Source organism: Chenopodium album, chromosome 26, assembly GCF_948465745.1.
Source record: "Chenopodium album chromosome 26, dcCheAlbu1.1, whole genome shotgun sequence".
Classification (NCBI taxonomy): Eukaryota; Viridiplantae; Streptophyta; class Magnoliopsida; order Caryophyllales; family Amaranthaceae; genus Chenopodium; species Chenopodium album.
In genome coordinates, this window is record NC_137859.1 from 35595344 (window position 1) to 35612839 (window position 17496).

Below are 17496 nucleotides of genomic sequence, written 5' to 3' on the forward strand. Positions count from 1 at the left end.
TGAACTGAACTGAATTGAATGGAGCTGAAATGAATATTTTATGAGAGAAGGAAATTAAGAGCAGTACTGGACTGAACTGAACTAAACTGAACTGATTAGAGCTGAATTGAACTAAACTGAATTGAAATTAAGCTGAATTGAACAGACCCTTATTCAGGGGTTACTTTCTCAGGGGTTACTTGTAGGGATTACTTACTCAGTCGCCGGTTTGCGCGCTTTTTGTATGCACGTGAGAGTAACCCTTAACCGACCGAGTAACCCTTGAATAAGTAACCCCTATAATTTACCTCTGATTAAACGAGTAACCCCTGACTAAACGAGTAACCCTTGAATAAGTAACCCGACTTAGAATAAGTACCCCAAACCAAATGAGACACCCCAGACACATAAAAATTTGCCATGCCTAAATCTTTAAAGTTTTACAAGTCTTCTCATAATTACTCTAAGGGCCTGTTCACTTCAGCTTATATTAATTTCAGTTCAGTTCAGTTATGTAAATGGGAACAGGCCCTAAGCTACTCGGAGCTTATTTATTTTTCTGACTCAAGAAAATATTGGTATGATTGTATGAAGTTCATTGATTATCATCATTAAAACCATATAGCTCAACAATTTATCATTTTCATGAATTTTTTGAAAATTCTTTTGTGAACTACCTTTTTTTTTTTTGACGATTGTATGTAGTTTATTGTTTATCGTCATTAACACCATGTAGCTCAACAGTTGCTTGGGTTTCTTCAAAAAAAAAAATGTAGCTCAACAGTTGCTTGGGTTTCTTCAAAAAAAAAATGTAGCTCAACAGTTTATCATTTTCATGAAATTATTTTATTTCTTTTTTGAAGTATTATTTACTATTTACATGTACTACATTAAAATCTTAATGATAGGATAGACTTGCTAGCTATGAATTGCTCATATTAGTTGTTTGTCAAAGATTACCTTTTATTTGCAGAGTCATAAACGAAAAAAACGTTATGTTTGACAAGTTCATAATTAGATATATGCTAAATTAGGGGATTTGCATTGCACTTTACAAGCATGGTTATTAAAAATAGAGTGTGTAGATAATTTTCAAACACTATAAAAGAAGATACAAGTTAATATAACATAATTATTTGAGATAGTAACTTAAACACTTATTTTATTTTATTATTTTCCATATATTTTTATGTATATTCTTTTATTTCTTTAGTCTATTTTAATTTTTTTTTCCATGGCTTCCTCCTCGTTGCTTCAATTGTGCTTGATCTTTGTAGTATTCGGATCCGCTTTCGCTCAATTGTCCGAGAACTACTATGCAAAATCATGCCCCCAAGCTAAATGCATAATTAAAGATGAAGTTAGGAAGACAATAAAGAAAGAACCTGGCATGGGTGGATCTCTTCTTCATCTTCATTTCCATGATTGTGGAGTTGGTGTAAGCCTAACATCTTAGGAGTTAGTATTTATATTTTTGTTACATGCATATATAACGTGTGCACAATAAAGCTAGTATAGACATCCCTAAAGGATTCTAGGGAAAAAGAGTATGGAACAACACTTAATTGATTTTTCCTTGCAATATTAATTCATGTCAATATCCTCCTCATTACTCTTATTAGAGTTAGAATTCTAACCATAAATTAAAATGATGTCTATTATACATTCGAATGTCATTATATGATCTTCCACATTCTCTTCTCAATAGACACATGGGAGAGAGGGTCATTTTCGACAATTTTAGTAGAATGTGATACATTATATAATTTCAATGTTAGTAAAATCTTTTATTCTTTTCATCAAATCATCCTATTATAACAAAAAAGGTAAATTTACTTCTTTATTGAAAAAAAAAATATATATATATATATATATAGCATTTTGTATCATTAGTTTAAAAAAAAAATTGTAGCATAATTTATTTGTTTGATATAAAAATAGGGATGTGATGGATCAATTTTACTTGACGACACACCAAAGACACCTGGGGAGAAGTCTTCCTTAATAAATGTAAATTCAACTTGGGGATACGAAGTCGTTGATAAGATCAAGGCTCGACTAGAAAAAGCATGTCCTGGTGTTGTATCATGTGCTGATATCTTAGCAGCAGCAGCTCGAGACTCTGTTGTCACAGTATGGTTATCGTAATATTTTTTATATTGCACCATGATCATCAATTTGTTCGTTAATATATTGTTAAATATTATTAAGTTACTATGATTAATTTTCTCTTTGATTCATTTCTTTCTTATTGATCATGGATTTTCTAGCTTGGTGGACCAACATGGGCATTACCATTAGGAAGAAGAGATTCAACTGAACCACATAAAGCGTTGACTGACACCTTAGCTGCTCTCTTTACTGTGAAATTAGAAGCTGTAATTATGGCCTTTAAAGCACAAGGCTTTACAACAGAAGAATTTGTTGCTTTGCAAGGTAATTTCATTCCCTTCTTTTATTCACAAAGGAGGCAATTTCTTTAATTATGCTCATAGTTTTATTTTTTATGTGATAAGTTATTTACTTATCTAGAATTCAGTCCATCCATAATGTAGTGATTTATTCATTTTACTATAGTACCTTTAATTACCTTTTTTTTTAATATATATATATATACCGTATAAATTACCATATATGCAAAGTTTATATGTCACTTTTTACATTCTTTTTTACTTTCCCAAAAAGAATTACCTCGTAAGAATATTATACACTCCCTATACTACTGCGAACCTTGTCTCCCATGAAAAATGATGAGTGGTCTTATATTATGAGATGGAGAGAGTGTATACACTGTAATGATTTATTTTGAAGACGTGATGAGAGATATTAATCTTGAAACTATATCAAAAGAGTCATAAATTGTAAATTTTTACTAAAGTTGTTTCTTGAATACAGGTTCTCACACAATTGGTAGGGCAAGATGCTTAACCTTCCGAAAGCATATCTATGACGATAAGAACATAGATCCTGCCTTCGCGAAGGCAATGCAAGCACATTGCCCCAAGGTAGGAAACGATAGCGAACGTACACCAATCGACTCCACAACACCATATGTGTTTGACAATGCATACTTCAAAAACTTGATGCAACAAAAAGGTCTTCTTGGCATAGATCAAGAGCTATACACTGGAAAGGGAGGATTCACAGATGCCATAGTCGCGAATTATAGTTCAAATCAGGATATCTTTTTCAAGACATATGTTACAGCAATAACAAAGTTTGGACAAACTGGTGTTCTTACCGGCAACAAAGGAGAGGTTAGAACTAACTGTAGGAAGGTCAATGCTCCAAAAGCTTGAAGCTTACTAAAGATGAATGTTCAAGCTCTTGTATATAACTTATTCGAGCCTTTGAACGTGTGCATGTGATGTATGGACTAAATATAAAAAAGAATATATGTGAGGTCAATCGTATGATTGCAATTCCAATCATGGAAAAAGGTGTACACAAGTTACTATCTCTAATAAACTACTTGATTCCAATATATGGTTATGGACTAATAAATTTTACTACTACCTCCGTTTCATGTTTTTTGTAACTTTGAAATATTTTATATCTTACAAATAATGCCCAAAGTTGCAAAAAAACATGAAACAAAGGTAGTAGTACATGATACTTGGTACATATTCGAATTATATTATGTACAGTTTTTGCATGATATCGATTTAGAGGAAGAATTGAAGTAGGTTACTAAGACATATGCTATATTTACTATACATTTAAAATATGTAATCTTTCTTGAACCCAGCTTCCACCCAAACAAGGGTATTTTAAAAAAAAAAAAAAAAATTAAAAAAAAAATAAAAAATTAAACAAAAATGTTCAAAGAGTTAAGATTTTGGAGACCATTGTTTCAATCTATTGAAAAACGATTAAACAAACTATATAATGACATATATATAGTTCAAAATGAAGCTAAAAGTAAGGAATATGATCACGTGATAACATTAATTTACTTACTAAACCCACAACTATTATATGACTCCAAGCCACTAACACAAACTAGTCACTTAGGAGAGCAAATTCATAGACATTGGGGGTAAACTAATCACTAGTGATTTTAAGCAAATATCAAACAATATCCACATATTCAAGAGCAAAGTCTAGTTACATTCTAGGACTTTGATCAATTGTAGCTAGATAGTGTATATTGCTCGATTCGCAAATAGTTTGTGAATGGCTGGTTTATTAAACAAATTGATAAGCGAGATTTTCTCATGAATATGCTCCACTTTCCTTCAATCTTTAAAGTTCTTTATCCTCCTAATTTGAATATGCTCCACTTCCTCACCATGCATTGTAGCATTCTCCATCATTTTTGTCGCGATCGTCACCATTTTCTTTTTCCTCTTTTTCTACAATATTATGGATTCGATTGTTATTCAAAAGAGTTCATCAATGCAGGTTAGTTATTGTGTTGTTGATTTTTAATTAGTTTTAATTAGGTTAGATTTGGGCTAAATTTATAATTCAATTTGATGAATTTTAATTGAGTTTTTGATGAATCTAGTGATTAGACTATTTCAACTGAATTTTTTATGAACGTTAATTTAATTTATGAGTTTTTGTGATGAATTATTAAATGGAAAATTTCACATTTGCTACCAAGGAAAGGACCCTGATTCACATTTGTTACCCCGTTAATTTTTTATTTTATATTACTACCACACAAAATCACATAATTTTAATTTTGCAACCACTTAACACTTTTCGTTATAATTTCCGTTAGTGACATCAACCACCCTCACTGCCACCCCTCCCTCCTCAGACACCTTCACTACATCCCCGTTTGCCACCTTCGGCCACTGTACCATGATTTTTTTTAAAACCCAGCAACCTCCCTACCCCTGTCAGCGCCGGTGACAGCCCCACCACCTTCCCTTATCCCTTCCTCGCTGCCCCCACCTCCACCCCTAAACACCAGCCCCGACACCACCCTTCCCCCACCCAAAACAGCCAAAACAGCCACCCCCAACCCTTAAACACCATCCCCGACATCACCCCAACCGAAATCGAGCCGGAAACGGCCGATTTCCCCTTTCCCCAACCTGAATCGAGCCGAAAACGACCGATTTCCCCCACCCCAACCTGAATCAAGCCGAAAACGAAACCCTAAATTCAATTTGGGTGGTTTTGGGGTGGTGGATGAGTGGTTTAGGGTTAGGGAAGGTTGAAAACGATAGGGGAAGAGGAGGGGATCAATTTCGGTGGGGGGAACGGGGCTGGGGGGCGGATTCCGGTGGGAGGAAGGGGAAAGGGGAAAGGGGTGGATTTGGTTCGGGTGGGGGTCGGGGCAGCAAGTACGGGTGGTTGTGTAGGGGTGGGGGAAAAGGAGGGTGGGTTCGCCGGTTTGCGTTGGCTGCGTCGGGGTGGGTTCGCTGGTCGCCGATCGTCGGCAGGGGGGAGGGAAGGGGTGGCAATGGAGGGGGGGAAGGTGGTTTTTAATGTTTTAATTTTTTTTTTAATTTATGTTTTTAATTTTTTAATTTTTTTAAATAAACTTAACGGAAATCCTAACGGATTCCGTTAAGTGGTAGTGATTTTTAAAATACTTTGATTTAGGTGGTAGCAATATAAAATAAAAACTTGAAGGGGTAGCAAATGTGAATTAGGGTCCTTTCTCTAGTAGCAAATGTGAAATTTTCCTTATTGGATTGCCGAATCTTTAACTTGTTTGTTATAATGAGTTTCGGTTTATTTAATTGAGTTGCTAATATTTGGGTGTAATTGTTGGAAAAATAAAAATGAACAACGGTGTACTTTAAAATTGAACATTTAGTACACTAAAAGTGAACAGTTAGTACATAAAAACTTAATACATTTAATGATTTACTTTATCTTTATTTTCCGTTAATAATTAATAAATGATGAATTTGAATTTGTATGAATATAAGAAAATCATGTTCATTTTTAATATACTAAATTTTCATTAATTTATTTCACGTGGTTCAATTTTTTAATATTCATATTTTTAATGAAATGTTCATTTTATTTGGTGTGCTCCAGCTATTCTAGTATTATATGATAAATGTTCATTTTTAATACGCTAATGTTCATAATTATTTTTGACATGTTCATTTTTTATTAAAACACTGTTGTTTTTACGTGTTCATAATTATTTTTAGAATAAATGTTCATTTTTAAGGTTTTGGCCCCACCAATTTTATGAATTTCATGTTTATTTTTAATATTGATTTATCATTTTTTTTTTTAACATGTTCACTTTTTAAGTACTGAATGTTCTTTTTTTTTTTTTTTTAATGTGTTCATTTTTTATTACTAAATGTTCATTTATTTGTACGAGTTCATTATTTTTTACATGTTCATTTTACAGGCAGTGGTGCATCTATTATAGCTGCACTAGTGTGTAGCTAAGACTTGTTGCTAAACCTAAAACTAAATCAAAATGCAAGCTGCAATTTTTCATTTTCAAAACTAAACTATGCCACATAAAAAGTAAATAAATAAATAAACTAAAAAATTAAAAAAATTAAAAAATTAAAAAAAAAAAAAAAAAAAAAAAACTATAACACTTATTTGGTTTGATTTGTGGTTCAGTTCGATTTTAAACTGAATTACTTTAACCCCTAATCTTGTCCACTTTATAAGGCTAGAAGGTAATCCATTTTGTTATAAATGCAATAGGCATTGTAAAAAATGAATACCAAAGAAGGAATATCACATTGGCAACTTTCATTATTGCCATATGGTTTTGAGTTAAAACTTTCTTGAACTTGTGAAGTGGATTTTTGTGGTATGTGTTGGGGGAAATTTTCATCTTTGTCATTGCATATGGTTTTGAGGTAAAACCTTCTTGAACTTGTAAAGTGAATTTTTGTGACGGGTGCAGCACAACACCGTTTAACATTGTGGAATTGAGTATGATGATTAATAGTCATTGTGATAGCTAATTCCTTTTTCTATGTATATTGTTGTATTTTAAAACTTTTCACATATACAATTGCTAAATGCCTTTTATAGAATCTCCATGGATTATTTTAAGGCTTAACCAGTAAAACAACAACACAAAATTTGAATGTAATGTTGGGGTATATTTGGTAGATTTGTTCGCTAATACTAAATTTATAGAAAATCATAGTAAAATTGCACCTAACAAAAAGAAAAAAGCAATATTCACCAATACACATCATGCGTGGTTTTATACTTCCGTTACACCCTAATGCATAAGCAACCACACAAACGCTAAATGTTTATAATGTTCAAAAATTGAAATAAACCAAGATCAAATAAACCAATTAACCAAGCTAAAATGTTGAATAAATTTGACAAGTTCATAATTAGATATATGCTAAATAAGGGATTTGCATTGCAATTTACAAGCATGGTCATTAAAAATAGAGTGTGTAGATAAATTTCAAACACTATAAATTAAAAGAAAAGACAATAGATCCATAAAACATAATAATTTGAGATAGTAACTTAACACTTTTTTTTTCTTATATTTCCTAATATTTTATGTATATTCTTTAGTCTATTTAAATATCTTCCATGGCTTCCTCCTCCTTGCTTCAATTGTGCTTGATCTTTGTAGTTTTCGGATCGACATTCGCTCAATTATCCGAGAATTACTATGCAAAATCATGCCCCCAAGCTAAAAGCATAATTGAAGATGAAATTAGGCAAACGTTAAAGAAAGAACCTGGCATGGGTGGATCTCTTCTTCATCTTCATTTCAAGGATTGTGGAGTTGGTGTAAGTCTAATATCTTAGGCTTTAGTGTTTAAATTTTTGTTCGTACATATATAACGTGTGCACAATTTAAATCATTTAGCTAGGGATCACAATAAAACAACAATTAATTGATTTTCTCATGCACTATTAATTCATGTCAATATTCTCCCCATTACTTTTATTAGAGCTAGAATTCTAACCATAAATTAAAATAAAATCTATTATACATTCGAATGTAATTATATAATCTTCCATGTTCTCTTCTCCATGGACACATGAGAGGGAGGGTCATTTTTGTCAAGTTTTGGGGAATGAAATATTGTGAAATTTCAATCTGATATATGTAAGCTTTGATTAAATCCTTTTTTTCCTTTCATCAAATCTTCATATTGTTAAATAAATGGTAAAATTATTATTATTATTGGAGCCAACTTAAAGCAAGTTTATATATATATATATATATATATATATATATATATATATATATATATATATATATATATATATATATATAGGGGGAGGGATCCGGTGAGAATAGGTCCATATGTGAGAATTCATACTTATATGAGAACTGATCTAAAATTTAGAACGTGTGAGTATAAATTAAGAACATGCAAGTTAAAATTTAGAACATGTGACTCAAATTAAAATTTTGAATATATGAGTAATAATTTAGAACATTTGTATGAGTAATATGTTTTTTTTTTTTGAAACAATATGAGTAATATGTTTAGAACATCTGATTTAATAATTAGAACAAGTGATTAAAAATTTATAAAATTTGCTTTATGAAATTTTAAACATATGAGTAAAATTTAGTATATCAGATTTAAGATTATGAACATGTGAAAAAAATTTAGAACAAACTTATATAGAATATAGAAAGTGTGAGTAAAGAATTTAGAACATACGAGTAAAAAATTGAACATACGCCTTAAAATCTAGAACATATAATTAAAATTCTTAGAACACACGTTTTAAAATTTAGAACATATAAGTTAAAATTTTGGAACAAGTTATTTAAGATTTATGACATCTAACTTAACTAATTTATGGTTCAAAACATGTGAGTACTAAATTAGAATATTTGATTTGATTTAGAACACCTAAGGAAAAGTTTATAACATTCGAGTAAAAATTTAGAACATAAAGAGTGTTCTCACATAAGAAAAATTCTCACGAGAGCCTCCTATACATATACATATACATACATACATACATATATATACATATATATATATATATATACATATATATATATATATATATACATATATATATATATATATACATATATATATATATATATGAAAAAAAATTGTAGCTAATATATTTGTCTAATGTATAATTAGGGATGTGATGGATCAATATTACTCGACGACATGCCAATGAAACCCGGGGAGAAGTCTTCCTTAGTAAATGTAAATTCAAATTGGGGATACGATGTCATTGATAGGATCAAAGCTCGACTAGAAAAAGCATGTCCTGGTGTTGTATCATGTGCTGATATCTTAGCAGCAGCTGCTCGAGACTCTGTTGTCACAGTGTGATTATCTTAAAATTTTTATGTTGCACCTTGATCATCAATTTATTTGTTAATTTATTGATAAATATTATTAAGGTACTATGATGAATTTTCTCTTTAATTCATTTATTTCTTATTGATCATGAATTTTCTAGCTTGGTGGACCAGCATGGCCATTACCATTAGGAAGAAGAGATTCAACTCAACCACATAAATTTTTGACTGATACCTTAGGTGCTCTTTTTGATGTGAAATTACAAGCTCTAATTATGGCCTTTAAACAAAAAGGCTATACAACAGAAGAATTTGTGGCTTTGATAGGTAATTTCCCTTCTAATATACACAAAGGAGGCAATTTCTTTAATCATGCACATAATTTGACTAATGTTGTTTCTTGAGTACAGGTTCTCACACATTTGGTAGGGCAAGATGCTTAACCTTCCGAAAGCATATCTATAACGATAAGAACATAGATCCAGCCTTCGCAAAGGCGATGCAAGCACATTGCCCCAAGGTAGGAAACGATAGCGAACGTATACCAATCGACACCACGACTCCATACGTGTTTGACAATGCATACTTCAAAAACTTGATGCAACAAAAAGGTCTTCTTGGCATAGATCAAGAACTATACACTGGAAAGGGAGGAATCACAGATGCCATAGTCGCGAATTATAGTTCAAATCAGGATTTTTTTTTCAAGCAATATGTTACGGCAATAACAAAGTTTGGACAAACTGGTGTTCTTACCGGCAACAAAGGAGAGGTTAGAACTAACTGTAGGAAGGTCAATGCTCCAAAATTTTGGAGCTTGTTATAGATGAACGTGTGTGAGCTTGTTACAAAGAACTAATTGTAGGAAGTTCAATTGTATGATTGTAATTCCAATCAAGGAAAAAGGTGTACACAAGTTACTATCTCTAATAAAATACTCGATTTCAATATGGTTATGGACTAATAAGTTTTACTATATACAGTTGCTATATTTACTATACATTTAAATGAAAATTCTACAATGTCAATCTTTAAAAAAGGCATTACAATTTAGGCTTTTTATAATAAATCAAAATTTAACCAATCATAACATGACAAATCATCATGTTTTGGTGTCATTTTTTGAAAAATGACACAGTAGACCTTCCCTATATTTAAGGCATTATCTTTCTTGAACTCGACTTCCACCCAAACAAGGGATATTACCACTCTATTTGTTGAGAAAAAAAAAATTAAATAAATAAATAAAAATTTGCAACATATATACAAGTATGAGAGCTTATCATTTTGCAACATATAAAGTGCAAAATTAAGCTAAAAGTAAGGAACATGATCAGGTCAGGTGATAACATAACTTACTAAACCCACAACTAATATATGACTCTAAGCCACTAACACAAACTAGTCACTTAGGAGAGTAAATTTCTAGACATTAGGAAAATTATAGACTAACCATCGGAAATTTGCACTACAAGAAAAAGGGGAATTAGCAACTGATCTTTGCGACTACCATAATAATTAGTCGTAAAAATAATTTTTGCGACTGAAAAAGACGAGTAGTCACAAATTTTGCAACTGATTTCGAGGAAGTTGTTATGCGGTCGCTAATTAGCAACTAATTTTTGCGACTACCATAATAATCAATCGGAAAAATAATTTTTGCGACTAAAAAAGGCAAGTAGTCGCAAATTTTACAACTGATTTTGTAATAGTTGCTATGCAGTCACTAATCTGTGGCATCCTTATAATTTTTTGCGACTAAAGTGTAGTTGCTAGGCTTAATAATTTTTAAACCATTTTTTTAAAAAAAATTGCGACTACTATTGCAACTAACACGTAATCCGGTAGTTGCTACAATTATTTTGAAATTTATTTATAAAAAATAAAAATAAAAAACTCTTGGTATAATAAGTTGTTGCCGCAAAAAAAAAAAACAAGAATTTCACTCCTTATTCCTTCATTCATTATACGAACAGACGAACAGTACATAGTCTTCTTTCTCAAAGAAAAAAAAGGCCAAGTTCTTAACTTCAGATCGAACCCCTCGTCGTCGTCTTCACCTGCCGCCGCTGCGCCACCACATCTCCACCTAGGTAAGTTATGCATTCTTCCCCTTCCTACCCTTCATTTCATCTTTCACTTACTGCAACTTGCCAATTGCGAATCTTAGGGTTAGCATTGAGTTTTTTGTCCAGTTTTTTATTTTAATATGGTTTCCATTGCGAATTGCGAAATTGATGTTGACCTGATTATTGATTGAATTTGAGTTACAAATTTATTGAATTGATTATACTCTAGTTTCCATAGTAAATTGTGAATTGCAAGTTGATTAAATTGATTTTAATCTGGCTGCCAATTGCGAATTTTATGGTTATCATTGAAGTCAATCAATGTAAAACGATTCAAAAATGATTGATTATACAAAAAGCCTTAATTATTTTCAATGTAAAGATCCCAAGTCTGATTATTCCAGCTATAATCCCTACGATTTAGTAATGTTTTGGGTTTTGTCAATTTCTTATTACTATATGTTTAATTATTTCGTCAATTTCGAATCTATTTTGCCTAATTAATCAATATGCTTTTTTCTTAATTTAATCTATAATTGAAGCTATAATTACAATATTTGTTGTCTGTATATGAGCAACACTTGAAGAACTCCCTGTCAAAAAGAAAGAGGTCGAGAAAAAGAAACGAATTAGGTATGTATACTGCTTGTTTAACAATTTATATGAGCCACTGATTAATGTATTTGGCTGTCTATAATGAGTGCTTAATAATATATCACCTGCTTCTATAGTTCTATATATGTTGCAAGTTTTTTTTATTTTTTTTAATTTTATATCTTTTAGTTTTAGGCTTTTGATTTTTGATGCTTTAATTACCTTGATGTTATATGGGTAATATCGTTTGATATTTTATACTGTTAGAATCTTTTTGGTTTGATGTTTTAAAGTCTTTTGTAGTGATTCACATTGAATTGTAAGCAACTATAATATACCTGTACAAAATCTGTGCTTATAATTCAATTAAGGTGTCTTATAAACTTATATCCAAGGTCTAAGGCTTATTTGTTGGGATGGGGGTTTTAGATGACTAAAAAACTAAATATTATTGATGAATTTAGACCTTTAAATAGGCTACAGCCATGTGAGCAACACGTATGAAACAAAGCTAAGAAATTGCATAAAATTTCAAGGAAAACAGCCCTTGCTAGCAGAACATGCTTATCACATTTTCCAGCTGTACTACTTGACAAAACTAACTTAAAACCCTAAAAAAAAATTTTAGTTAATTTTTCTGATATTTTTCCTTAACACTAGATATCCTATTCTAACTACAGCAACAAGAATTGCCTCAAAGTTCGAATCCAATTGGTGTAGTTTATTCTTGCAATCTGACCCACCTGACTTTTACATATATCCTTGTATATGAAGCCCCTGGAATTTATGGCTTATCTTTTGTTGCTGGTATTATTTTATAGAACTCTAAAAATGTGAACCTTATAAGGATTTAAGCAATATAATCTACTTTTAAGCTACATAATCTAATTAACTTCACTTATATATCTCATATGTAGTTGCATATTTTGATGTATGTAGTTTCATCTAGTCTGAAATTTTGTTCTCTGTTTTGGTAAAAACATTGAGTTGTAGCAATCTAGCATAGTTTTATTCTACTTGTTTCACTATAAGCTAATGCAAATCGTGGATATCATACACTTATCTTTAAACTTTTTTCTTTGATTTTTAAGGAACCTTGTTTGCATTAATTAGTTAGCTTACATGTTAATTAATAAAGAAAAATGATGGGAGCATTTTCTTAACATGATTTTTTCAGTTTAGCAACTATCATAAAATATTCTCTAGTCACTATCCTTTATTAGGATGACATTATTTCTTACCCCCTCATTCCGTCCCTTACCTTTTTAGCAAGTCCCTTGTTTTCTTTTTCCAAATTTACCATTAAGCGCTAGGGTGAGTTTAGCTCACTACTCTTTAATTAAAACTCAAATCATTATAGGTTGTTTATTTGTTTTCATGTGTGATTGAGTTGGAGGATGAGAATAACGTAGTATGACATGATGTAAATTGAAGCAGGTTTTGAAGCCATACCCTATTGGAGGAGATTGTTCAAATTACAAAATGAGACTCTGTCGAAAACTTTACTAATAATTGTTAACAACATTAATATTATCATGAGTATTTCATTTGTTTTTTTATGTTTTAAGTCTTTTAAGTTGTAACAACTGAGAACACCATAGTTACTAACACATATCTTAATGCAGGGAGAATATATGGATTTACTTGAGTAATATAAGAACAAAGGAGCTCTCCGACAAAGTCCACTTAGAGGTTGTAGGTGGGCAAAAAAAATGAAAAGTTTTCAGTTTAGGGAGTGTTTCACAAATATACTTCAAGAACGACCCTACTTCTCACCCAATTACATCATCTTCCACTCCTTCCATGCATTGAATTTTCAACTAAGCTCTTAAATTGAAGGATTAAAGAAGATGGCGAAAGAAAAACGTGACAGGCAGAAGATTGAAAGCCAAAAAAGGGCAGCGGAAAGATTAAAATATGCCAAGGAAATTGTTGTAAATCATGAGATAGAAAAGGCAACATGGAAGAAGGGAAAAATGGCTACGCATTAAACATTGAAGGATATGACAACACTTGCTCAACATTAATGTCCTACTAAGCCTCCTTTGTCTACTGTCACCCGCTCTCGTGATGCGACTAAGTGATTTTTATTTTCTTGGTGGTAATTTTGTGAACAGATGATCTTTAATATTTGCAGGCATATTTGTATATCTTCTATAGGTTCTTATTAGAAGTAGCTTCCTTAATATGGGAGGTGATTTTGAAGCAATTAGTCATATGGTTTAAAATATTGTTTTTTAATACATTGATGCAAAGTTGATGATATTTTGGATACTTGAATAAAATTGGCATTGTTTATTTTTATTTATGCTTGATAACTTTTTTTTTCACTCATATTGGCCATCATGAAATTATGGTCTCCAAATATTATAGTCAGTCACAAAAATTTAGAGACTGCATTTTTGTTTTAGAGACTGAATGGTTAGTTGCAAAATAATAATTCTCAGTTGTCTCTAATCCGTCGCAAAAAAAATTAGTCTCGTAGTTGCTAATCCGTCGCAAATTAAATTAGTCTCCGCAGTCGCAAAACTTTGGTCTGGTAGTCGCTGATTCGTCACAAACCATTAATCTCCCTAGTCTCAAAATATTAGCCTGCGTAGTCGCTAATCCGTTGCAAATATTTTACGATGGACATTGGTTTAGTTGCAAAAATTGTAAAGGTAGTTGCTAAATGGTAGTTGCAAAGTTGTTGCGAATCCGTCGCTAAATTTGGAACTATCCAAAAATTAGTCGCAAAAATGAATTTGCGATGAGGTCTTTAGGGACTAACCAAAGTAGTTGCAAATCCGTCGCAAATCCATTTTTGCAACAGATTTGCGACTACTTAGGCCGTCGCTAATTTGCTTTTTTCTTGTAGTGTTGATTGCTAATTTACGGCACGAAAAGAGAGGTTAGGACTAACTGTAGGAAAGTCAATGCCCCAAAAGCTTGAAGCTTTCTATTGATGGATGTTCAAGCTTTTGTATATAATTATTCGAGCATTTGAACGTATGTGATGCATGTGCTAAATATAAAAGAATACATGTAACATCAATTATATGATTGTAAATTTGTAATTCCAATCTTCAAAAAAGGTGTATACTAGTTACTATCTAATAAAATATTTATTTCAATATATATGAATTGGGTCACTAATTAAGACAAATGCTATATTTACTATACATTAAAATTCTTGAACCTTTCTCTCAAAAAAAAAAAGAAAAAAAAGTTCTTGAACCTCCATTTTAACAAGGGAATATTGTTTTACTAAAATATTTGTGATAGAGTATGTATATATTTACTATACATTTAAAAATTATTTGCTTAAATTCATGGTAGAAATCAAAGATCAATTTATATAATTTATTAGTTTAGATTAATTTATAGCAAAAAAAATAATAATAATAAAAATAAATGAAGAAAACACTAAATCTTTTTTTTTTTTTTTTTTTGACGGGAAAGAAAACACTAAATCTTTATATATGTGTTAGTTGCTATAAGCAATCAAAAAATTCCTTTATAACAGTATGTGTAATTAAACAGTCATGCCTACGTGTTTATGATGAAGACTACAAGTATAAAGTACTTGAAGCTAGCATGCAACTAATAAAGGATGATATCACATAAATGACTATTTCTAATTGTTGAAAAGTCTGCTAATCAAACTAAACAAGAATTCAATTGATAAATAACAAGTCGACGTTGGTTAACTTTAGTTACTTAAGTGCCAAGTTAACAATACGTAGTCCGTAGTACATTTCACAAGTTGAGATTAATAACTTATTGTGACTTTGTGTGGGAGCAAAACTCGAAGTTGACATGTACTCATAGTAAATAATTAATGTAGTTTTTGCAAACGGATTTTGTCTTAAGCTTATGTCTTTTATCTAAACTAGGGGATCCTACGTGCGCAATGCGCGCGGTATAGGTAGTGTTTCAAGTTGAGTTATTGCAGTTAGTCTTAATACCTTATGCATGTTTGCATATATTTTATTATAACTATTTGTACATATGCGATTAATATGTTGAATGTCATGTATCTTAGCAATGCTCAAAACTTTAGCAAATTACTCTAGAATTAGTGAAGGAGTTGTATAAAGTATTGAGTTCTAGACATGGAAATGTTTGCTATATTTAAAGTACAGATTGAAATGGTTCAATTAGCAGGACATCACATGTCTATATTTTTCTTGTATTCATATAAGATACCAATACACCTCACTTTAAGTTTTAATCGGTTAAAGTTATGATCGTAATAATTACAGTAAATGTCATTTAACAATGATTGCCTTGTAAATAATTTATTTTACAGAGTAAATTAATATTATAAGTCATTAATTTATTTTGTTTAAGTTACAAAAATAATGAAGTTATTTTCTTGAATCGGTAAAAAATGCAGTGGACAAAATGGACCAAGTAACCTCAAAAACTAAAGGTCTGTTCTCATACGATTATTTTCAGTTCAATACAGTTCAGCTCTAATAAGTTCAGTTCAATTCAGTTCATTCAGCTCCTAATTTCCTTCTATCATAAAATATTCATTTCAGTTCAGTTTAGTTCAGCTCTAATAAGTTCAGTTTAGTTCAGTTCACATATCTTAATTCTTTCATAATCAACGAACATAGTGTGTCCTAAGTCGGTAGCAAGATCAGAAGGCTCCAAGAGCCCTGGATAAAGATTGAAGTCTTGAACTAATCAAAACTCTCGTTCAATTCAGTTCAACTCAGTTCAGTCAATGAGAACAGACCCTAAGTTAAGTGGAGAAATAAGGTCCAAGGATTAATAACAGTAGATGTTGAGTGATTGACTGTGTGAAATTGTCAATCAAGTTCATTCCCAATTCAAATTTCTACCAAGCTAGTCTTCAGTTCAAATGAGTAAAAACTTGGGCAATTATTGCTTGGACCGTAAGAGTCACCAAACTAACTAAACTATCTCAATGGCATTAATACCGCAATCTCTTGAATAACTTTCTGGTTATTGTATTTGACCAACCTTTGTCTTAGCTTCTATTTTTTTTATTTTTTATTTTTTTTATTTTTTTTTTTAAGAACTATTCATATGATCTTTCGGATTTCACTTTCATGAACTTTTTTTAAATGAACCAATACCCTTGTAAACTTATATCAAAATCATGGACATCGGTTTTCTCTTTCTGTTTGAAATATAACCGATTTACCAACCCACACTTGAACCTGATTTCTCATATATCAATTTCAGTTTCAACACAGTTGCTTTTGCACTATATTGGACAAATGCTTGCTTCCATAGTTCCTTGTGCTTCATATAGGAAAGAATGTAAAATCAAAGCCTCTCATAATCATACTTATGAAGGTTAGGTTTTTTTTTAAAAAAAAAATACTTATGAAGGTTAGAATAATTAAAGCAATCCTAAATTGATTATACTGACAAGTGAGCAATTAAATTAATGATAAAACCCATGTTGTGAAATTGATCAATAATGACAAATTAGCAATAAAATAAATACATTGATTATTCATAAACTACTCATACAACATTAATGGGGGTATAAAGGTAATTAAACATTTTCAGGGTTAAAAATGTCCTAACACTATTCATAAGAGTATTTTCCCACTTTTTATAAGTTATAAGTTAGGGATTTTAACTTTACGTATTTGATTTAACCTAGTAAGGGTCTGTTCA

The 17496-nt window shown here is 31.0% G+C and overlaps 2 protein-coding genes across 2 annotated transcripts; both read left to right on the plus strand.

Moving 5' to 3' along the window:
• Positions 1-1213: 1213 nt before the first annotated feature.
• LOC145617130 (cationic peroxidase 1-like) lies at positions 1214-3278 on the plus strand. The gene is made up of 4 exons (XM_081671814.1): positions 1214-1417; positions 1921-2112; positions 2250-2415; positions 2875-3278. Exons 1-4 carry the CDS (start codon positions 1214-1216, stop codon positions 3276-3278), a joined length of 966 nt encoding a protein of 321 aa, XP_081527940.1.
• A 4210-nt stretch (positions 3279-7488) lies between these two features.
• Positions 7489-10016, plus strand: LOC145617131 (cationic peroxidase 1-like). Its single transcript, XM_081671815.1, has 4 exons — positions 7489-7692; positions 9024-9215; positions 9352-9517; positions 9601-10016. Exons 1-4 carry the CDS (start codon positions 7489-7491, stop codon positions 10014-10016), a joined length of 978 nt encoding a protein of 325 aa, XP_081527941.1.
• The last annotated feature ends 7480 nt before the right edge of the window (positions 10017-17496 follow it).